At 39.9% G+C, this 23,759-nt stretch overlaps 1 protein-coding gene across 1 annotated transcript in view; it reads left to right on the top strand.

Annotated features, from left to right (window-relative positions):
- MAP3K5 (mitogen-activated protein kinase kinase kinase 5) overlaps positions 1-23,759 on the top strand; it is a 108,600-nt gene that overhangs the window by 49,704 nt on the left and 35,137 nt on the right. The window contains exons 7-12 of the mRNA XM_076333668.1: positions 117-287; positions 5,249-5,361; positions 12,645-12,804; positions 14,950-15,103; positions 17,914-18,021; positions 23,402-23,451. Of these exons, the coding sequence (XP_076189783.1) occupies positions 117-287; positions 5,249-5,361; positions 12,645-12,804; positions 14,950-15,103; positions 17,914-18,021; positions 23,402-23,451 (756 nt within the window). The remainder of the gene's footprint in view (positions 1-116; positions 288-5,248; positions 5,362-12,644; positions 12,805-14,949; positions 15,104-17,913; positions 18,022-23,401; positions 23,452-23,759) is intronic.

The raw sequence follows: 23,759 nt of genomic DNA, 5'->3' as shown, positions 1-23,759 counted from the left end.
CTAGAAGCACATTTTACATGGATGAAGTCATACGCATGTATACAAACATGGTCATGAAAAAGTATTTCTTGTTAACTTTATTGGCTTTTTTAATCACTATTTTTATTTTTTAATAGGCGAAATCTGCCTGGAGACAGACAGAAAGCTCTAGAAATTATGATTCCCCTGGTAGAACAGGAAGACCAAGTAGCTTCAGATATGTACTGCCTGGTTGGTCGAATTTACAAGGACATGTTTTTGGAATCTGGGTTCTTAGATACAGAAAGCAGGGACAAAGGGACATTCTGGTGAGTACTGTTTTTCTGGTCTAGGTCCTTTTGTTAGCTTTGGGAAAATATTCCTTAAACAAGAATGTATTTCAACTGTTTTTCATTCCAAATATTTGGCATCCTTAAGGGATACACTGAATCTCCTAATCTTCTTCGCTTATTTGTTAAGAATGAGAGATTTATGTTGTTCACAGATCTGGTTCCGCGAAGTTCTTGAAGTGCCTCAGGGACCTGGGAGTTTAGGTAGCTCTCATCAGAGTGTATTTTCCTCCTTTTTCCCAAATGTGAAGTCTCCTATTTACTATGTTATTCTTAGGAATCTGGGCCAGACAATAATCAGGCATGAATCAATTGGCATATCTGCAATCTGATAGATAGCAGCTAGCTAGGCTTAAAGGTGCTGAGGTTTAACTCTGCATTGACGCTTAGGATGTACCATTCTGTGGGTTTTTTTGGCTTCCATGCTCACAAGCAATATGACTGTTCCAAACTCACACTGGCAAAAGTTTTATCACCCCGTCATCACCATATAGTAGATACATATTACAGTGGACTACAGTACCATCGATAGTCAAAGAAGCACACATTAGGCTAGAGAAATTCTTATTTTAATTTTAGAGGCAAGTATCATGTTTTTATTGCTTTTGAAATGCACTAAAACGCTGTTATGTGGAATAGGTTAAAAAATGGAGGCACTGGACACCATCCTAGACTTCTGTCAGGATGAGCTGCTTTTCTCCATTATGATTCAGATGAGGAAACAGACAATCTGTGTTTTATGTGTCCTGCACATCAGATTCTAGTTCTGGTCTTGTGCTCATCAGCTGCCTGTTGAAGTAAATGCTTAGAATGGAAAGCTTTCTTCTCCCTTTGTCATTTATCACTTGTTTTCAGTAAACTTCAGACTAGAACTGTCTTTGGTAAAGATAAGATATAATTGTTTACCATTTATGGCCTCAGAATACAAGTACAGTTTATAATTGCTGGTCATGCTTTACAGTTTTGCAATGCTTACTGGATTTTTAAAGATGTTGAAATAACAGGAATGCAGCGTATTGTCGTCACCCCCCACCCCCCCCCGCCCCTTCATAATTTTGGATTAAAGAAAAATTTTATTTCCTCTAAGGCAAAGCTCATAACAAACTTTCAAGATGCTGTTTAAAAAAAAAAACATATTTTGCTCATGTCATGAACAAATATAAAAAGAAAAATGCAGTCCTGTATACAAATACTAGACATTATCACAGGCTAAATAGAAATTACTTTTGCTATTGTACATCTTGCTTTTTCCTCATTCATAGTGCCTTATGAACAGCTAAACTTTGAGATTTTCAAACATAATTGAACTAAGAACGATTGTATTGTATAATAGTGGTATTTACTTCTAGGATATTTCATGTAGCCATCTTGGCAGTCATGATAGTCACGCATCTGAGGGGAAGTGATTGCAGTCAGGCATACCAGCTTGGGAAAGGACAGCAGGCTGGCAGCTCCTGCAGCAGGGTAGGATGCTGACCGGCCAGCCCTGAGATAACCCCTGAAGTCTCTGGCAAGTAAGACCCAACACAGACTGCTCCGTGCGCCTGCTGCCATAGAACAAGGTGATCTCTGTCAGTCAAGCTGGAGTTTGGCTGGAAGCTGTACCGGATGGGCCAGTTGCTTTTGGTTTGTGCTTTATGCTGGATATTGATTTCAGTTCTAGTGTTAGTCATACAGCAGGCTTGACGTGGCTGAAGGCTTGACTCTTAACTCAGCGGAAGGCTCTTGGGAAGGAGCAGACCTACTCTAGTGCTGCAGCAGGCCACAACGGGGGAAGGTGCGTGCAGGAACAATGCCTCCATGATAGTGTTACTCGATGTTGAGATAAAGGTTATTATCTCAGTCTTAGAGAAATGAGGATGTAGGAGAAGTATAGTGAATTGCTTAAGATGCATGAGAATTTGGCAGCAGAACCAAAGCATTGGTTTTGTAACAACTAGTGATGTCAAGGTACTTTGGTCTATTCCAACAAAAAAAAAAAAAAAAAAAAAAAAGAGAAATAGGCAGGCAGTGTGCTTTCCTGACAATTAAAAAGCAGAATAAAAGACATCTTTCATATAAATATGAGAGAAGAGATGAAAGATTAATTATCAACTGTCACTTTCTTGTTGCATACTGACAGTGTAAATCAGATGTACCAAAGCTATCAAGTCTTTATTCAAATCTTTTCACTGCTACCTCCCTAATTCAGCGTCTGCACTGCAACATTTTCCCAAACGTCACCTTTTGGTTTCTTGATGGCATTTATAATCGCATCAGCTAAGCCAGCCTCTATTTTATAGGCAGACTTTTAAACCTTACCACCTTTCTACGATGTTGTGCGGGTTCCTCCAGTGATATTTGGGGCATGACAATGTACAGCAATTGCACCAGTTGAATTTAAATCAGTTCAGTCAACAGATGTGACTTGTGAGTTGTTTGGGAAACGGTGAATATTTTCATCTGTTCAAAATTAATCATTACACGCTATTTTTTTATTTTTATTTTTTGTCTGTAAGTTTTTGCTCTGCAGGCTATGTGGATATAAGGCAGGTTTAAGAATGTCAGCACAGGATGGTGCCAAATATAAAATTACACTTTTGATTATAATGATTTAGGAGAGGTAAATAGGACTACAGAGGTCCCAGATACTCATATTTCTTGGTGTGAGTAGCATGTAAAGATGGCTAGAAAAATGAATTTCTGCTGTGGGAAAGGGAGATTTGGAAGCAATTTGGAAAGAAAAGGCAGAACCCAGGAACAAATATTCCCAGGATGTCCCTTCTGGTCTACTGAGGGGAGGTGGCAAGGTCCTGGCAGCAGGGGACTGCAGGGGTGGCCTCTGACAAGAGAAAAGGAGCTGCCCTATGTCAGACACAGCCCATTCCAGCCAGCTCCAGTGGACTCATCACTGCCCAAAACTGAGCGCATCAGCAATGCTAGTGGCACCTCTGTGGTAACATATTCAAGAAAGGTTTTCTACGGGCTGTTTCACCAATGCTTCTGCAAGCAGTAACTATTTTGCAAACTTAAGCTCGTCTCCACCTCCTTTGCCCATATGATTAACGTTGTTTACAGCACAAATGTGCCCACCTGTTGATAGGCATGAGAGATGCTTATTTGATCTTTAAATTTTGAAGTTTTGTATGTATCTGTCCAAGAACTAGAGAAATTTTGATAGTCGTGCCAGAAATGAGGCATTTTGGGGCAAAACAAAAAAGTGAAAGTAGAGTGTCTCTTGTATGGGAACAAAATACTGATTTTCAAGGTTTTTTTCTTCTTCTGTCAATCTTTGCGCTCTCCTTTTCCTGATACTGCGTGAGGATTACAGCATGAAAGATCTCTAGGGCAAAAAAGGGGGTCCAGTTCCCAACATCGCTATGTCTCCAGACTGATTATGCCAGCCAACAGGTCTCTTCTAGCTATGTATTAGAATTGATGAGAGTGTCATCCTGTTTGGTTGGCAGGTTTTTATGGGGTTTGTTTTTTTGTTGTGGGATGGTTTGGGTTTTTTTACGTGAGCAAATATGTTTTGTATGCACTTTCTTCCTTGCTTTGTTGTAACTCGCAGTACAAGAAGAAAGGCAGATGATGAAAGAAAAGAATTAACTGAGTCTTCTCTGCTCATCATGCTTTTCTTAGAGGACTAGACTCTTGTCTAATGATTCAGTTCTTTGGAGGTGGGCAACTGGAGTATAGAAAGAGTATATATGTAGCAGATTGAAGAGGAGCCTGATTTGCAGTTTTGGAAAGCAGAGCTTATGGTAAAGGATGCAAAATCCTGAACCATTAGAGCAGGAAAAACAGCAAACAAAATAATTAATAAAAAAAAATTAAAACCAGCTATATTTTTGGCCTGCTAGGATCAAAATGCCTTAGCTTTGCTTACAGGTCAGAGTGGTCTGGAAGCCAAATCCTTAGGTTTTGCATAGATTATTTTTCTTTCCTTCCTTGTGTGTTAATCTCACAACCTGCTTAATTTTTTTTATATAATCCATTTGTTTCTCTGGATTTTTCCATCCTTTTGAAAGTAATTTTAAAGTCCATTGCTTTTACTGTAGTGGAGTTGTTGACTGAATCTCTTGTGCTCCTTAACTCACATATGATAGTCTTGTTTGCCTCCTCCTTACAGAGGTAGGGGTGGGGTGGGGTGTGTGTGTATATGCAGCCAAGCACGTTCTTACTCTGTAGAACAAGTTTAAAGCACTGTTAGATCTGCTGTCGCTGTTGTCACCGCAGCTTGCATTGCTAGCATGAGGATAGTGTGTGCTGTGTTTGTGTGAAGCCCCTCGACTTCTTTTAAGACAAGATTTAGGCTAGGTGAATACCACTGCCGTTCCTCTTGCTTGCTCACTTCCTCTCAAGGAGACTAAAATCTGGTACAGTCCTCTTTTATGTGAATAGACTCATAAGGACAATGTCAATGATACACCAGTAAAGAATAAAATTTGGAGCAGCTGAAATCGTAGCTAAATGCTAAGTATGTTCTTGTATCACTTGCTTTTGTGCTTAGGCATTTTGATATGCTTGTAAGTCACTGTAGCAGATCCACAATAGAATCTAAGGTTTCAAGTCAGTGAAAATTCATATATTTAAGAGTAAATTAATGAGCTTATTAATAAATATAACTGCGAAACAGGTCTCTTACAAGCTGATAGTATTATTTTTTCTTTCATCTCAAAGAAAATTGGAAATCTAGTAAGATACTATAACTTTACTGGGATGGATGAGTAGGGTCTGTGCTTGTTGTGTGAGGGGAAAGGAAATGGGAGGAGGATGTATAAATAACAGACTCCTAAAAATAACCACAAAGCATGTGTGGAAAACAGTAAAATACTTTTGCTTCCATGGATTCTTTCTGTGTAAAGAGAAGATAAGCACTTAAAGTACCTAAAAGTATAATTATGTCCCTATTGGATCGCATTATTTAGAAAGTAAACTTGTATGTTTGTTTTTTCTAGGTTCAAGAAGGCGTTTGAGTCAGAGCCAACATTACAGTCGGGAATTAATTATGCAGTACTCCTCCTGGCAGCTGGACATTGCTTTGATACTTCTTTTGAGCTGCGGAAAGTTGGTAATTATAGCTTGCAAATTCACAGTGAAATCGCATTCTAGTGAAAGTATGACGCCACCCACTGTCATAGGGGAAAAATCTGATGGTTGTATACGAATGCTTTGATAGTGAGCATGTGAATATTTAAGTTGGTCTCCCCCACCACCATGGATCCCACCTGATTGCGGGTGAGCGCTGTCATGAAGACCTGGTTCCAGTTTCAAGGTCTTCACTGGTTACCAGAGCTTAGTGAAAACTGACAGCCCTTCTTTGCAATGGCATCATTTGTGTGAAACAGGAACACCTGAAGGGGGAATCCAGTTGCAGCTAACATTCTTTAAAACACACACACACCTCTGTAGAACTGTAAGGAATAGGGACAAAAAGTCCATTCTAAGAGTGGGGAAAATGTGCTTGACTTGAGCTTGGGATGGGCTGAGAGAAGAATGTTTCTCTTCCGATGCTTTCTTTGAGGTTTCCAGAATGTCTCTATTCATAGAATTATAGAATCAAGAGTTGTTTGGGTTGGAAGGGACTTTTTAAAGACCATCTAGTCCAATCCTCCTGCCATGGGCAGTGACATCTTTCACTAGATCAGGTTGCTCAACCTGACCCTGAACACTTCCAACGTATGGGGCATTCACAACTTCCCTGGGCAACCTGGTCCAATGTCTCACCACCCTTGCTGTAAAAAAAATTTTTGCTTAAGAAGGAAGAATTAAGGTGTCCATTTTGTTTGTGATTTTGCTGGATTTGAGGAGAGTGCAAAGTCAAGATCAGTCAGTAATACTTTCAGGGAAGGTATGGGAGAAAGCACTCAATGTTGTAATATATGTATATCCTTTGCAGCTGGCATTCTTCTCCATGAATTTGTATAATTCTTGACTTATTGTAAAGTCTTTTTTTAAATCCTTCTGTCTCCTGAGGAGGCTGTCAAGTGAGAAAGAAACAATGTTCTTCACTCCAGTGAATGCATCTGTAATGAGCCACTGCTTTAGTTTAGAAGTTAGGTGTGCACTGTATGTCTGGAAGTTATTTTCTAGATAGAGAAGTTTTTTGAGTGTGAAGGTCAGAGTGAGATGGTTACTTTCACATAGATAATGGAAGTGAAACTGAAATTCTCTGGTATGAATGAAGGTGTTCATTTGGATGTGGTAGGCTGCAGAAGAGTTGCCCCAACTACTGCGCTTGCCCTTCCGTGAGTGGGTGAGATTTTGCTTTTTGGGTCGGATAGAATACTTTCATCTCCTACACCGAAATTTGAATTCTTGTGCCAGTGTAGGAGGTAAAAATATATGTTTTACTTTCTACATAGCGTTTGCAAATATTCACTCAGCTGGCCTAATTTTAAATTAGATAGTTTAGCGAAGCTGGGCTATATTTATTGTGTAGTTTAATTTGAATCCTTCCATTTTAAAGAAACTTCTCAATTGCTCACAGGCTACAGCCAACTAGATTTGGACAAATTAATTGTACTGATGAAATCTGGGTGTTATTTGTAGGGATCAGATGTTTGGTATCATCTTCTTGTGAGTTTGTCTAGTGTTGTTTTCCCTATTGTTTGTATGGAGAATGTTACAGAAATTAACATTCCTTATTACTTAAGGTTCCATCCATGGCTGATGAGTGATTTAGTGGAGAAATATCCAGTAGCTATTTGGTGGAAGGTTGTTTGGGTTTTTTTGAGTGGTTAGTGTGCCTCTCTTTTATATAAACATTTATTTGGTGTCTGCTGAAAACCCTTGATATAGCAATCCCTCCTGTTATCTACTAGTGTCAATCTTTCTTATTTTGTTATGGGAAATATTGTCAAAATACTTTAAGCCTCAGACTGACTTAGCTATTTTCAAACAAGTTTTCAAATACATATATAATATAGACCCTATGCGGTCATTGATCTCTTGTTGAAAAGACTGTGGTCACTGTTCATAGAATCATAGCATACCAGTTTGGAAGAGGGACCTCAAGGATCATCCAGTCCAACCTTTCGTGGCAAAAGCACAGTCTAGAGAAGATGGCCCAGCACCCTGTCCAGCCGAATCTTAAGTGTCCAATGTTGGAGAATCCACCACTTCCCTGGGGAGATTATTCCAATGGCTGATTGTTCTCATTGTGAAAAATTTTCCTCTAGTGACTAATCGGAATCTCCCCAGGAGTAACTTGCACCCATTACCCCTCATCTTTTCCATGTGACTCCTTGTAAAAAGGGAGTCTCCATCTTCTTTGTAGCCACCCTTTAAATACTGGAACATGGTGATAAGGTCTCCCCTAAGCCTTCTTTTCTCAAGGCTGAACAAACCCAGTTCTCTCAGCCTTTCCTCATATGGCAGGCTTCCCAGTCCTTTGATCATCTTTGTGGCCCTTCTCTGGACCCTCTCCAGCCTGTCCACATCTTTTTTGCATAGCGGGGACCAAAACTGAACACAGTATTCCAGGTGTGGCCTGACAAGCGCTGAGTAAAGTGGGATAATGACTTCTTTATCTCTGCTGGTGATGCCCTTGTTGATGCAACCCAGCCTGCTGTTGGCTTTCTTTGCCACAGCAGCACACTGTTCACTCATATTGAGCTTCTTGTCCACCAGGACCACGAGGTCGCTTTCCACAGAGCTACTCCCCAGCCGGGTAGATCCCAGCCTGTGCTGCACTCCTGGATTATGTTTTCCCAGGTGCAAGACCTTACATTTGTCTTTGTACAATGAGGTTTGTCAGCTGGCTTGAGTTGTGCTAGATTCTGAAGGTAATTTAGTATTTTCTTTGTCTTGGCCTAAGGTTAATGTTTTAAACAAAAATAAGCAAAACCACAGATGTTGGGAAAATGTTTTGATTCCCCCCCCCCCCGTCCCGAGAATCTCTTATATGTGTGTCATAGAATCATAGAATCATTGAGGTTGGAAAAGACCTCTAAGATCATCGAGTCCAACCGTCAACCAACACCACCAGGCCCACTAAACCATGTCCCTAAGCGCCTCATCTACACGTCTTTTAAATACCTCCAGGGATGGGGACTCAACCACTTCCCTGGGCAGCCTGTTCCAATGTTTCACCACTCTTTCAGTAAAGAAATTTTTCCTTACATCCAATCTAAACCTCCCCTGCCGCAACTTGAGGCCATTTCCTCTCGTCCTATCGCTTGTTACTTCGGAGAAAAGACCAACACCCACCTCGCTACAACCTCCTTTCAGGTAGTTGTAGAGAGCGATGAGGTCTCCCCTCAGCCTCCTTTTCTCCAGGCTGAACAGTCCCAGTTCCCTCAGCCGCTCCTCATAAGACTCGTGCTCCAGACCCCTCACCAGCCTCGTTGCCCTTCTCTGGACACGCTCCAGCACCTCAACGTCCTTCTTGTAGTGAGGGGCCCAAAACTGAACACAGTATTCGAGGTGCGGCCTCACCAGGGCCGAGTACAGGGGCACAATCACTTCCCTACTCCTACTGGCCACACTATTTCTGATACAGGCCAGGATGCCATTGGCCTTCTTGGCCGCCTGGGCACACTGCCGGCTCATGTTCAGCCGGCTGTCGACCAACACCCCCCCAGGTCCTTTTCCGCCAGGCAGCTTTCCAGCCACTCTTCCCCAAGCCTGTAGCGCTGCATGGGGTTGTTGTGGCCGAAGTGCAGGACCCGGCACTTGGCCTTGTTGAACCTCATACAGTTGGCCTGTGTCATTCTTTTGTTGTCACCTCTTGTTGAGACCTGTATGTACAAGACCATTCATTAGCAGTAGTTAGATTTGCCTGGCGGTACTTTCAGTTTGGTGTCCACCCGCAGCATTATCTATAGCACATAGAAATTAGATGAAGTCTGTCTTCTGGTGGGAGATGAGGAGAGAGACCAGAGCAAGCTGGTTGAAGTTCAGTCCAGGTTATATGGAAATGATATTGGTAGCTTGGGAAAGACTAAGGAAGGATATGGTCCCTAACAGTGCTTCAGAGGGTGCATGAGGCTGTAATTAGAAGATGCATATCTGATTACATTGGCAATAATGTAATAATTCCGGTAAAACTAAGAATAAGTCCAGTATCCAAGAGAATTTTTACCAAGCTTCATCAGATCAGAAAACTTGCCTTCTGAAAGTTCCTACCTCTACTTGTCAGATAATAGTTCACAACTAAATGATCATGTGAAGCATTAATGACAATCCTCCATTTTCTAAATAGTATTATATTCTAAATAGTATTGCTTTCTTAACCATACAAAATTGCAGAACTTTGAGACCAAAATGGAAATGCAGTGCTTTGCATTGACAGTAATGATCTCTGCAGGCTGCGCAACGTTGACACGCACAGGATCCTGTAATATGAATTGTTCTGTCAATATTTGAGCAAGGAAAGCAGTTTATTTATAAAGCCTTCATAGTAATATGTAACTGGTAATATCTACTGGCTGTGTCTTATTTTCTTCACAAGCTGTGGGTATATTCTTGGAATTGTAAAAACAATGGCTTTTCTGGCATTAATGGTTCCTCTATTTTATTTATTTTTAAGGCACAATATTTCTGATAAAATATACTGGAGTTCAGCTGCTGCTTTTTTTTTCCTCCCCCCCTGTGAATGCCAAGTTTATGATGGAAGGAGAGGATGTCTTGACATTGCCTGGATTTTCTTATACTCTCAAAAAACTTTTAAAGATGGTGAAATCAAAATAAACTAGGGAAGAGAAAAATGTACAAGGAGACCACAAACTCAGAGTGAAATTCATGAAGGTGTTCACTTTGCATGTTTGCATAGAAAGGTTTTGTCGTCCTGTTGTCGTAGTGTGCGGTCCGTCCGTGTGTGTGTCGTCCCCCCCCCCCCCCCCCCCAAGACCAAACCCACTGGAAAACAGAACAAACCCATCTCTATAAATTAGAGTTACAGTCTTTTGAACCTATTGCTCATGTCTTTTCCAACTTGCCTTTCAGGGATAAGTAAGTTTGTAAGATGAGCTTTGTAGAGGAAGGTCAGCAAACTGGAGTGAGTTTTAGCACTGAGTACCCCATCTTTCACAGAAGAATTTGATGAGAGGCTGATGTTGTTTTCCCTAAGGTAATAGGATCCACTTCACAGAACACCTGGATAAAACTTCCAGTTCATCCAGACTACATAACAGTAATGATTCCCAAACTTGGTGTCCTCAGATATCATTTCTGCTACGCATCCATCCTTTCTCCCACCATCTTCCTGTAGCTCTCCCTTATTCCGTGAGCTGGGACTCAAAATCCTTGCTATCACCAGTCTTACCCTCCTAACAAGCGCTTCTCCCTGCCATGCCGGCAATCCTAATCCCTCCCCGTGTGAGCTGCACTTTTCATCAAAACCACACACTCGGTTTGTACCTTGCTTTGGCTCTGTTCTCATGTCTGGAGCACTGGAGGGTTGTGATGGGTGGGTTCCTGCAGGCGCAGTGAAGCATGGCGGAGTATATAAGCCTGTGAAGCAGAGACCAGTGCTGCTGCTTGCTGTGACAAATAGCTTGTGATAGCTTGTCAGTGGTCACTGCAACTGTGAGTGCCCTTGCCCAGTACTCAGCAAAGGCCCTCCACACAGTTAAATTTCTCCCTTTCCCCTTCCTCCCAGCAAAGGTATACCCGTCTGAAATGATTCATGTATCCCTGTGATACCAGTTCCTTACTTCCCTCGTGATGAGGTCACATTCAAAGCCTGTGGAAGTTAGTGTGTGTCTATCTACTCTTGTATGTTGCTGTCATGTGCATGCAAATGTTTTAGACATTCTAGCAGAGCCCTTCAGCCTTTGAGGGTATTGCTGAGTAGTGTTACTCTAGGGTCCTGGGGGAGATTAATTTTTTTCCGTTTACTGTGTTGTATGGATAGCGTGTAGGCTTTGGTTTCTAGAACCCAGCTGAAGTTGAACACATTTAACACACATTCCCCCTTCCTGTCCTACACTGACAAGTGTAGGTGTACATCCTCAAGCGGTCTCTTGACAGCGTGCACGTATATAGCACCCTGGCTTAAAGCCTTGCAGAGCTGATACACATTGCTGTACGTTGTGGAGTTGGAGGTGATGTACATTGCATCATGTCTCGGGTAGATCTGAGATATTTTGTAAAATCTACTGTGTTTTCTCCTCTTCAGGAATAACTAAACAAACTTCTTTCCCAAGAAGCGAACAAATAATGGTTTTATGATTTAAGTATTATTTTGTTCTGTATGTTACTCAAGGATGACAATTTCTTGTTAGCAAGAGAGCACAAAGTGTGAAATACAGACGTGAAATAGGCTATAGACCACTTGGATACAATTTCACATTTTAAAAACACTTATTGTCTGATGTTGATAACATAATAATGTGAACAACATGAGAAAACAAGATAAATTTTGTAGGCTGAAATGTAGCTGATGTAATGATATCCATTTTGGTTAGATTTATTGCTGCTTCCAGCATGAAGTTTAGTCTGCTAGCTACTTAAGGAAGGTTAAGGAAAAAATAAAGATCAACAGTTGCACTGAAATTTCTTGTGAATACTCAGACTTAACATCAAGGACAATGGAAGGTGATGTGGGAGGGAAACTGTCATAGTGGAGCAGTGTGGGAAAAGTGAATAAAAGACTATGGTGGTGAAGAGGCTTGTCTTGTAAGCCGCAAATTGTTTTGTTTGCGGGGGATGGTGTAGCATATCTCATGTTAGCTATAAATACGTAGCAGCTAATATGAACTAAAAATCATCCTGAAGGCCACAGGGAAACATGTAGTTCTCAGAAAACTTAGCAAGTCAAAATAAAACCTGAGGCTCTCCATAGTCTTGAGTTGCTGAGGGACTTACGAATATTAATAGATGTCTTTCATTGGGGTAGGACTTGCGGCAATTAAAAGAACATCACTGCTGGAAGAAGCCCAGTGGATCATCTGTTCCTTCTGCATGGGACCTTGTCTATAAAGGTAAGTTTGGGGCTTGGGGCTTGTAAGTCAAAAAAACAAAGCAGAAAAAAACATAATAGGTGCCTTATTCAGCATCTGTTAAGTTTTTACAGCTATGTTGTGTAGCCTAAGGCCCCAATTTACCTTTACAGATGAGGTCCATGCAACAACATAGGTAATCTGACTGTGGCCTTGTCCTGACAGCGATGTCTTAAAGTTCCTTTCTTGAGAAGCCTTTAGGAAGAGGGGGAGGGGAAAAAAAAAATCTGCTACCACTTAGGGTGTTTGGAAGGCATGTAACATTAACTGGTAAGTATGATTTCCATCTTACTTCATTGAAATGGAGAGGCTACAGTAATTTAAGCAATTGATTGATTCAAATCAGAGAAGTTGTTATTTTAAAACTGCATTAATATGTTCCTGTGACCTATTATTCTTTTTACTACAGGAGTAAAGATCAGCAGCCTGCTTGGTAAAAAGGGGAGCTTGGAGAAACTGCAGAGCTATTGGGAAGTGGGATCTTTCTTGGGGGCCAGTATGTTGGCTAATGACCATATAAGAGTGATCCAGGCTTCAGAAAAGCTGTTTAAGCTAAAGGCACCAGCATGGTAAGGTGATAAATGAGATCACGTACATTGCTATGTATTAAAACATTGGGCTCCTTCACCTTTCCAATTTGGCATCGTATTTAGCTGACAGGAGATTGGTTTTGTTTTTTTTAACAGATTTTGCTGTCTGTGTGTTGTTTCACTGCACTTTTACCCAAACAAGGGACTCTCTTCCCCTTTTGGCCTTATTCAGGGGTAGATTCGATACGGGTCTTTAATTTGATGTCTGAGAAGGGCAGATTCACCATTGGCTCCAGGCTCTTCTGAGGGCAAGAGGGAAGGGAGGAGTTGGTTGTAGGCACCATACTTCAGCGGTTACATTGCTGAAGAGAAGTGGTAGTGGCATGTGGGTTTAGTCATAACTGCCTGAAAGTTTTTGGGAATGCAGACAGCTTGGCTAGAGAGGCATGGATATACCTTGGAATGCTGTGATGTTTATTGCACATACCAGCTGTTCTAGGAACTTGAACACAAATGAGCTGTATGGTGCAAGTTCCATCTCATTATGATTGAGAAGAATGCAGATTAAAGTCCAATTAACAGAAAGGTTATAAATCTAGGGTTAAAGACAACCCTGCAGACATCTGTTACGCGAAGGCCAAGAGATGTGTGCTCTGACAGCAGGCTCCCGGCACCTGTTCTGCTTTGGATATAGGCAGCAAGTAAGGACCAGTCACCTCCTCATCAAGGGCTGGGATCCCGTTAGCTGGGGAGAACCAAAACTCCTTTCTGACTAAAAAAGTTGTCACTCTGCCAACTGAAAGAGTATATGTCGCAGCCTATGTATTTTTGTCTTTTTATAAATGCTAGAAAGTCTGTCTCTGAAAGCTGATCAGAGGGGAATGTATGTATGCGTGCTAAAATATGGAAATGCTAAACTTCTATATCAGCATAACATAGGAAACTGTCAAAATTGAGAGCTCTAATTTTCTGACCAAATATTTCATAAATGCTGTTTATAGTGTATTTATCTGCAAGGTTTTCCATTTTTACTATGTGCATGTTTTACTGAGAAGCTGGATAGCGCTCTCTGGAAGTCTCCTGGTAGAGTTTTCTGGAGTTTATGAATGTATGGTTGTCAGGATTTTATGTACCGGTGCCTTTGGGGTTTAAGTCTGTGGATTAAACTCTGAAAGTACAGCACACTCATTTATGCTTCAGGAAGTATTTCTCCTGTGAGCAATTCCTTCCCAGTCCATTGCATGCTGTTCAGCAGAACCCACTTGGTGCAAAGGGGAGTAGATATGGTGCCTTAAGCCAGATATCCCCATGGCCTAAGAAGGATGATTGGAAAACACACAGCTATGGAACTGTTCCCAAAAGACCCTCTGAGTTTACATTATACTTTCTTGTCATAAGCCTGAAAACAGAATTACCATGAATAGTCTAATTGTGATAAGGTGGTAGCTGTGATAAATCCTCTTCAGGCATGCGTATCTGATTGCAGTGGTATTCATAAAAATTGCATAAGATTATTTTTACAACTTTTTTCAAAAATGCCAAGAGAAAGCAATGTTATGAGGAGCCCCATAAACCAGCCCCAGAAAGTAGAACAGCAGAGAGAAGGATGAGCGTCATTTAGGGGAGACATTCAGCACTGCTGTTGTCCTTCCCTAGCAATGCCAAAAGGCTGCTTAGCGTAACTGTTGTCATCTTCGTAGGATAATCAGTTCCAGAAGTGTCATGTTTTAGAAATCGGTGTTAAACAGCTGCCAATGCAGATACAATACAGAAGACAGAACAGTGTAGAAAGTTAAACTAGTGGACTTTTCACCTGAGTTTTTATTTGAGTTTGGTCACTACTGAAACAAGTTTGACATGGGCTCAGTTTGGTCCATAGGTAGAGGATTTAGCTATTTCATGAAGCTTTCATGGTTTAAGATGAGAGACAGTATATGGCATCAGGAATAAATGCAGGAAGGAGCGTCCCAGAACTCATTTGTATTTCAGATTACTAATATAGCAGCTACGTTTCCAGTTCTAAATGGGGAATTGCTATTATTAAAAGCAGTCCTAGAGAACCAAAATCTTACTGGCTGCCTTGGTGTTGCAATGGTGAATGTTTCAGTTGTGATTAAAGGCAGAGACATTATTATTTACAAACTGTATTAAATTTACTATCTATGTATGCTTGGATGATCACAGGTACCTCAAGTCTATTGTAGAGACTATCTTGATATATCAGCATTTTAAGAAACTGACTCCAGAACAACATACGGCCAAACAGGAACTTGTGGACTTCTGGATGGACTTCCTCGTTGAAGCCACAAAGACAGATGTGACTGTAGTTCGATTTCCAGTAAGTGGTTGTTTTGTTGTGGGGGTTTTTTTGGTGGGTGTTTTTTTTTTTTTTTTTAAATAAATTGTGACATGAAGGAAATGAACACAAAACACTGCTTGTTTTCAGGTTGCCAGACAATAAACTGCTTGTCCAGAAGAAATGTATTTGGCCTGCATATTAGATTGGTTTTAATTGATTGCACGTGGCTACAGTGTGTTCCATATGAAAGTAATGAGGAAAAAAGTCAAGATAGAACTTTGCTATTTAGTGCTTGCTACCAATGGGTATTCTTAGCAAACCTTTGCAGTGTTTTCCAGGTGATACTATATCAACTACATTATGTTTTGAAGAAAAGATACTTAATTTCAGTCTCTTTCTAGCTCAGCAGGCTTTGCACACCCTACTGCCAATCAAGCCTGTGCTCTGTTAGAGGTTAAAAATCAGCCCAAGTAGTCAGAAATCTATTGTTCCAGCTACTAGGCAATGTATTTCAACAATGTTGCACTATAAGTATAGATATACTTTTCTGATTTTTTCCACAAACATTTTGTTGAAAATTTTTATTAGATACCCTGGTGTTGTACAACGTCCTGAAAGTATACTGTAAAAAGATCTTTGTTCCCTGGACATATTAACTATATATGTATGGGAAATAACGTCTTGGCTTTATTTTAGCTAGCCGTTAGCGAATACAGCTTTTTGTTTTAAATAGCAGTTGCTATTGCCTCCCAGATACTTGAAGTGCATACTGGTGGTTTTGTACAGTTCTTTTGGCTTCTGTGTGTAGATGGGATAATAAACCATAAGGAAGACTCTAGTGTTGAACAGCAAACAGCTTGAGGCAGTGAAGTGAAAGCAACATGAGACTCTCTAGGGAGTCTGGTCCTCCTTCTCCGAGGAGAATGGGCGTAAAGTTTTGCAGGGAAGCAAAATATATTTTGAATCCTCTGTTTTTTGTAAAAGACAAGGCCATGTTCTTCTTAGATTTTTGATGATGAAATGGAGCAATTAGATACTTAAAATAGGTTCTGACTTCTAAAACTGTCCAAGTCCGATGGTTTGGATTTTTATTAATGTTATGATCTCTCATAATACAAAAATTCTATTTGTGCCTATTCAGAAGGAAAATCACACTGTTCAACAAGTCAACAAAATGAAACACAGTAACTTGCTTTTCCCTCCCTTCTCCCAGATTCTTGCAAATAATTCATTCTAAAAGAAGTTTTTTGCAGATTTCCTTATTGTGAATTGTTCTCAGAGCTTGCACTTAAGGACTTCACTATCGGCACTAGCTTAGCTGTCAGTTACTTTCTTATCTGGTAGCATCAGTGTCATCAACCTCTTCTTGGCTGTTAGAGGAAGAAATGAGACAGCTTGTGGGTGACTTGCTATAGGCTGAAGACCCCAATTTGTGAAATGATCTAAACCAGACTTTAGAAATTATATGTCTGGAGATGCCAAGCGACACATTTGAAATCCCACTGGTCATCGCTTACAGAGTTAAATGCCTAGATACTTTTCAAAATTTGGCCTTGCTCTTCTGCCAGTGTATCTGTGTCCTCATTGATTCTGTAGGAGGGGACATGGCTTAGATTTGACTCTAAGCCATGGCTCTTCCCAAGACTTTCTGCTTAGGTGTTTGTTTTGGTTTGGTTTGGTTTTTAAAATGGATGTAGACCAAATTGCCCCAGTCAATCATTATTTCCTAAAGCAATTCTTTGAACTCCAAAAATTTTCAAATGAGAAATCCTGTATCTTGGATATTTTGAAGGTGATGTTTGATTGGAGCTTTTATGAGAGAGGGAAGGGCAGAAGAAAGGAAGGAGATTATCAGTTTGTTAACCGTCTTTAACTTTTTTATAAATGTCTTTCAGCTAAACACTAAAAGCTAGAAATCTTCCTGTGCATGCTGCAGTGGAAGAGAGTAGCTTTTTCTTGAATTAATAACAGTACTTTACATTCTGAAGAATGAGAATACCTTTAACGCAGGCAATATTGATTTGGTGTTTTAGACATCAGATTTTAACCACTGAAAATCTAAAATAAATAAATAGTCCTAATGAGAAACCACACTTCTTCAAATAGCCAAACTTTGTTGGCTTTCTCCTTTTAAAGCATGCTGGAAGCTTTAAAGATCTGGAAGTAATTCTGGCAGAACATTATTAAAGTGGCAGAGTGGCTGGCTTCATTTACTGAGTGGTTCTGTTAGACTAAATCTCGCTGCATTGCATCCCATCTCTTTTACATGATGGTTCTAGTTTTTGTTTCACTTATTCCAGGAAACTTTCTATAATCTTTAGCTGTCAGCCTCTTGCAGTGGTGCTTGTTGCTTTTGAGAAAATCATTTGATCTGGTGGCTACAGTTCACAATGGTCTAAATCAAAAGCAGTTCAGTCTAGCTCTGATGTGTTTTTCTGATTTACCCAAATGCGCTTCTATGAAAAGATGCCAAAGGTATACCATGAATCCTGTCCACATGGCAGATGGACGTTCTTGAATGGCATTGCAAGAGAATGAATTGTGACAGAAAGATTTCAAACTCTGATAGTTGTCAGAGAAGTCATTTGGAAAGTTGATATGTGCTACCAATTGACACATAATAGCCTTACATAAAAAACTAAATTAAAATTGGCTTTTTTTTATTTTTTAATCTTAAGTTACTGTCAGCCATACTAAACTAGCCCAGTACCTAAAATTTTACCTTTCATTCTGTTTTCCCTGTTTTTCCTGTTATGGTATGGTGCCAGAAATAGTTTTAACAGATTTTAATACTTTTTAAAGTTCTACGTATTTTGTACTAATTCTTAAAAATTATTTTTTTCTACAAGGTTTTAATATTAGAACCAACAAAAATCTATCAGCCCTCATATCTCTCCATCAACAGTGAAGCCGAGGAGAAGACTGTATCTATCTGGCATGTGCTACCTGATGACAAGGTATACCATGATGTTGTCTGTAGTTGTAACTTTTTTCACAATTTAAAAGTATGTGTGGCACATAAGGCATATAACATGTAAACAGTTGCATCTAGTGATGGATTCTGCAAAGGAGAAAACTGTTTTAGTAACACTGGAAGATGCTGTGGACATACGTTGCCACGCTTTTTTAATTTTTTTTTTTTAATATGGCATCCTTAATTTTTTCTTTAAGTTTGTCCTGTTGCTTAATGGATCTTTTGTCTCCATCATTTTTTAAAATAACTTGCATCTTCTTTCAGGTTGTTTTAAACCAGTGTATAATACACAAGTCTGTTGCTTAAGATTTCATAAGTAATTTACAATATACTGTCATCAAACAAACAATGTAGCATAAAATTATTTACACAAGCAGAACTGTCTTCTTCCTGTACTTGCAGTATTGCTTGTCAGCTGTGGTAAATACTCCTTTAATATGAAAGTAATAGAGACTGGTGTCTTAAAATAGGAGCGGAATCAATCAAGAGCCAAAGAAGTATTTGGCAGAAGGATAGATAGATGCTCAGAGGTCTAGAAATTGAAAAAGCTGGGAAGTCCTTATGTCAAGGTGTGCGATAGCCAGACGTATTTGGAAAAGAGCTTAGAAAATCTGGAGATGCAAGGGGAGAGGAAAAGCTAGAATGGTTATTGCATTCTGGGATGCTTAGGAAGCAAAATGTTGATCAGAGTGAAGGCAGGAAGGACATCGTAGAACCTCAGAGAAGGACGGGAGCACGGAAACATGGGGGGAGTATATGAAGAGCGAATGGAGGCTGAGTCAGCTGGAGGCACAACACTGGAGATTGGTGCAATTTGTAAGAACTAGCGCTGTTCGTTCTTCTGTGGCAGCATTTTGTTTGCCTGCAGGATAGGACAGTGAAGACCTATTTTTCAGGTAATCCATCCTTCAGCTTTCGTACTTGTAGCCTGTTAAAGGAGAGACATTTTTGCATGCAGAATATGTGAGGCCGTACTGCTTAGAATTTCTGTTGGGAGTTCATGAGTAAATGTAAATGGACAGTGGCTGAAATAGCATATTTAGAGTACAGACGGAAATGTTTGCCTAGACCAATGAATTTCTGTTTATTTGTGGTTTATTCTGACTGATGTTTCTCCAAGTAGGCTCAGCCTCTGAGAATAATATAAAAAATAAATTTATGCAATTCTTGGACAAAACCAAAATTTAACACACAGTAAATAATGATTTGTCAGTACTGCAAAGTAAACCTTGCTATTGTAAAATATCCATTTGGAAAGTATTTCTGTATTCAGAACTGAAGTCTATTTAGAAACTACTTGTACATGCATTTTTTTGTTTGGTTTTTTGTAGGCTTTTTTTTGTGTGTATGTAGTTCACCTCCAAACAATGCTTTCCATTCTATTAAGTGGCTTATCTATAGTATAAGAAGGAACATAGGACTATAAGGAATTTTTCTGGACTATTGAGTCCTGTCCACCTCTGTTGCAGACACTCTTGCCATATAATGTTTCGCATAAAGTGATCACGCTCCGTCTGAATACTAGTGTAGGTTTCACAGATGACCATTTGTGCTGGAAAGTGGTTTGAGAATGCCACTGCACCTCTAGAAGAGCTTAGACTGGAATACTGCTGGTGAAGGAGAAGAGCGTTACTTTAAGGCTTCTAGTCTGAATTTGTTGCCATTTCATACTCATTTATTTTGCTAACACAGTGTTTATGTTAAGTGATTCCTTTCTCTCTCTGATGTTTACCTTACAGTATTTTTAAGAATCCTGGTATCTCTTAGTGGGCTTTTTTGGTGGGGGTTTTTTTGGTTTGTTGTTTTTTTTTTTTTTTAGGCAAAACAAGTAGGCTTGGTGTACTAACCCTACATGGCATCTCATTGCCATGACTTCTTATGTTCCAGTTTGAGTTAACCTTACTTGAGCATGTGCACTCATTCCACAAATGGTATTTCATGGTGCATTCATGTATCATCTAGCTACTGGGATATTTTGCTTTATACTTTCATCAGTGGCCTTTTTCATAGCTCTGTCACTTGACTGCCCAGTTGTCCTGTGACTGGGAGAAGGATGTATTAGTCTGTACCTGTTTGGTGTTCAGTAGATAGCTATTTTGGCTTTGCAGAGTTTGTAACGTTTGCTTTGTAGTGTTTTCCGTTACTGTAATTATGTTGTTCCATTTTTAAAGTTTCTTTACATTATGTTATACCTTTTTTTTCCTTTTTTCTTTTTTTTTTTCTTTTCCCCCTCCTTCCTGATTTGGGGAGTGTATCTCTGTATTTTCTGCAGTTAGTGTTTTCCTATTTTTGCTGCCCTAGTGTTAATCAGTAGCATTAGACAAGGTCAGTTTTAAATGCACTCCCTAGTACTTTTGCTCTGGCCAGAATCCTTACTGTGGCGAGCTTATTCAGTCGCCCAGGATCTGATTGATCCTCAGTGCAGGCATCCTTGCCCTGAGAACCATAATACCCATCAAAAGAATGCAGTGGGCAATTTGGTAGTTACCTCTTCAGCTGCACAATCACAGTCTGTTTTTGCAAGTTTGTCAAAGTCCTTAGAATCCATCAGTGACCATACAGGGAGAAAAGGGACTAGAAAAATTTGGAGACGCCAGCTTCCTTTTCAGTTGAATATAACCAGTATAATATTTGTCTTTGATAAGAGATTTTGTGAAGGAAATTGATATATTATCTGTCAGCCCACTGCGAAGAGGAAGACTCTTACTTTGGTCCTTACTAGGGTGCAAACAGGCATTTTAGGGGCCGATTAACAAGCAAAGACCACCTATCCCTACTGCAAGGGCAGGTTAGACAGCTGGGTTTGGAAACTGCTTCAACTATGCAATTTCAATCTGCCTACCGTAGGTCTGTCAGAGTTTTACCAGCTCACGCTTTAGATTTCAGTTCATTTTGGCTCATAAATTAATGGTTTTACTTATTTTTCCAAAATTCAGTCAGTGCTCTAAGGATAAGAATTGTGAATTATGGAGTGTATGAACTTCCTTTCATGCACAAAGAAACTGAATTTCCATTTCAAATCCAAACCGGGACTCAGTGGAGCCTGCAGCCAGCAATTTTGTAAAAAATAAGCAAATGACAGTCAATACCAGGATAAATAATGTGGCCTCTTCCTTTTCCATGGCTTTTTTAGCAGCATATCTTAATATTTATGCCTTTAATAATACCAAGTTTAACACAAACAAATGCCTATAAAAATCAGATAGCATTATATTTTGTAGAATGCACGTTACCTTTGCCTTGCAGTTCCCTAATTTTAGCAGCCCTTTCCGCGTGGGGTTAGAGGAATGCAGCAGTACTGTTGCAAGTTTGAAATGGAACAGCCTGTCTCTGTTTCGCGTTGGCTTCTGAATCCATTTTGAGTTTTGTTTTGGGTGGTTGGTGGTTTTTTGCCTAACCAAAGAACAGATGCTGAATTTGGATAACATGCCTGATATGTTTACTCCAGTGTATTCAAAACTTGGCAAGATCATGAGGGACATAACTTTTATATTATTTCATTGCCTGAGAATATCTTGTGGTAAATGAAAGATGTATGAATCTGTGAGAGATTAGTTGCATGTAGATGACAGGTAAAACCCACAATACTTATGCTTCTTGTTGTGTTTCTTGAGCATTTCTGCCTGTCAGGACGTATATTTTAACTTATTTAGATTTTAGATTATTCCCAATAGCGGGACTTGGACAAGTACCAATAGCTGAGCTCTGAAGAGAGTTTCCAAGCATGGAAAATTGGAAAGTGGCAGAGTTTCTATATGGAGGGAGGAGTAAAAGACAGTGCAGACACACCCTCCTTATTAGCAGAGAGATTGGGTTGGTGATCTCTCTTCGTGCAAGAGAACCAGGCAACTCGAATAGTAGTTTCACAGACACTTCATACTAGCATCAGTTGGTACCTCCACTTCAAGATGCAATCCCACGTTTTCTTAATATCAGACTATTCTCCTGTCCTTGTACCCCACTGGAGAAACCCTTCCCCTCATTTAACATTGAAGAGATATTGGAGCTACCGCTTTGTACTTTACAATTATAATAGTGTGAAGCTTGTGCTTCAAGAAAGATGTTTGCTTGTATTTTTGGTATGTTGTGTTAGGCATCACAATCTTCAATGTGATTTGAGCAGGAAGGAAGAATTACAGAGGAGAAAATTGATGTAGAAAGACTTAAAGAAAGCTGTTATAGCTGGGAGAATAATTTCCTCTATCCTTTGCTGCACATTGTGCAACTATTTTGGCAGTGTATCTGTTCTGACTTCTGTATATGTCACTATTCATGAAATATTTTGTAAGCTACACACTTTCACGTCATCTTTTGGAATACGTTTGGTTATGTTTGTGTTTGACACTATGCCCATATGCTATAAATTACCTCTTGGCAAGAAATGTCTCTGTGCCTTTTCATTGCTCAGGTCACTAAAATGCCAGATTACATTCAGCTCTAGAAAGCAGAGTTTCTTCAAATACGTTGCTCATTGTGGTGGGATCCCAAGGTTGCCAGGACTTTGAGGTGGTATAGTTCTACCTTTTTCTGAAAGGAGAATGTTTTCATGAGAAGATACAAAAGGCTTCTGTTTCCTACAGTAAAGTTTTTATTAGAATATTAACATAGAGCAATATGACTGTCTACAGAGAGAACTTAGTTCTGCTGAATGTGACAGATGTAAATTTTAAAGATCTGAAAATAAGTGAGGCCTGGCCCTTTGTGTTTTCATAGGGTGTCTTCTTTCTTCCAGCCTTGTTTATTACTCCGGCAGCTCTGAGGGGTTTTGGTGCATTCTTACTGCTCTCTTCTGGATTCTTAGGGAAATAGTCTCTTTTCTGTTTCTTTGGACATTTGGCCTTCAGATTTGCTCCTTCCCTGGGCAATTCCTCCTGCTTTCCAAGAATTTCCGACTTTGCTTTCCAGCGTCGGACTTCCCGCTTGTAGCACGCTCTGCCTGGTCTAGCACAGGCTGGGGCATTGAGCATGCAGAGCAGGCTCTTGTTATTCTCAGAGGTGGGTTTTTTTTTTTCCCCCGACTTTCCAGAGGGTCGCATGTGACCCCAAGTTCAGCACCCAGACCAGGCTATACCGGCAGCCCTTCTGAGCTGCTCTTTTGCATACTTTCTAAAATAGTACGTTGTGTTTGCAGAATAAACAGTGAAGAAACAAACAACCCAAAACTTCTATCTAGAGCTTCTGTCCCTTTGGTTTTGGGTGGAAAAAAAAATGCCCTGAAGAATAACTGTTAAAAGGTAATAGGCTGTTATAATTCAAGTGTTTCTCTTCCCACCTCTTGAGTTCCAGGCCAGAAGATATGCCTACTGGCACTTCACTCGTAAAAAGGAATGTTTTATTTATTTATTTTCTTCTGCGTGTTACAGAAAGGTATCCATGAGTGGAACTTCAGTGCTGCTTCTATCAGGGGAGTAAGGTAAGTTTTTTTCCCTTTCATGTTTTGAAATGAAAAGAGTAATTGACTGAGTATTGTATTAAGTTGCTGCTGTGGACCTTGGTGGAGTAACAGACACAGAATTGGAGTAGAGTATTGCAGGTACTTTCACAGGTGCCCTGCTCTAAGTGAAGCCCCAGGAGTCTTATTCCAGATTCAGAAACGACTGCTTGCAGGGTTCATTATGTAAAAATTAGCAAGCATAGCCCATTAAATAAAAAACCCTAGTATTTTCTAAAAGTTGGTAGTCACTTTATACTAATTAAGATTGAATTAAAATAACTGCCAAT

Source organism: Aptenodytes patagonicus, chromosome 3 (assembly GCF_965638725.1).
Source record: "Aptenodytes patagonicus chromosome 3, bAptPat1.pri.cur, whole genome shotgun sequence".
Taxonomy (NCBI): domain Eukaryota; kingdom Metazoa; phylum Chordata; class Aves; order Sphenisciformes; family Spheniscidae; genus Aptenodytes; species Aptenodytes patagonicus.
This window is presented reverse-complemented; position numbering and strand designations above follow the sequence as displayed.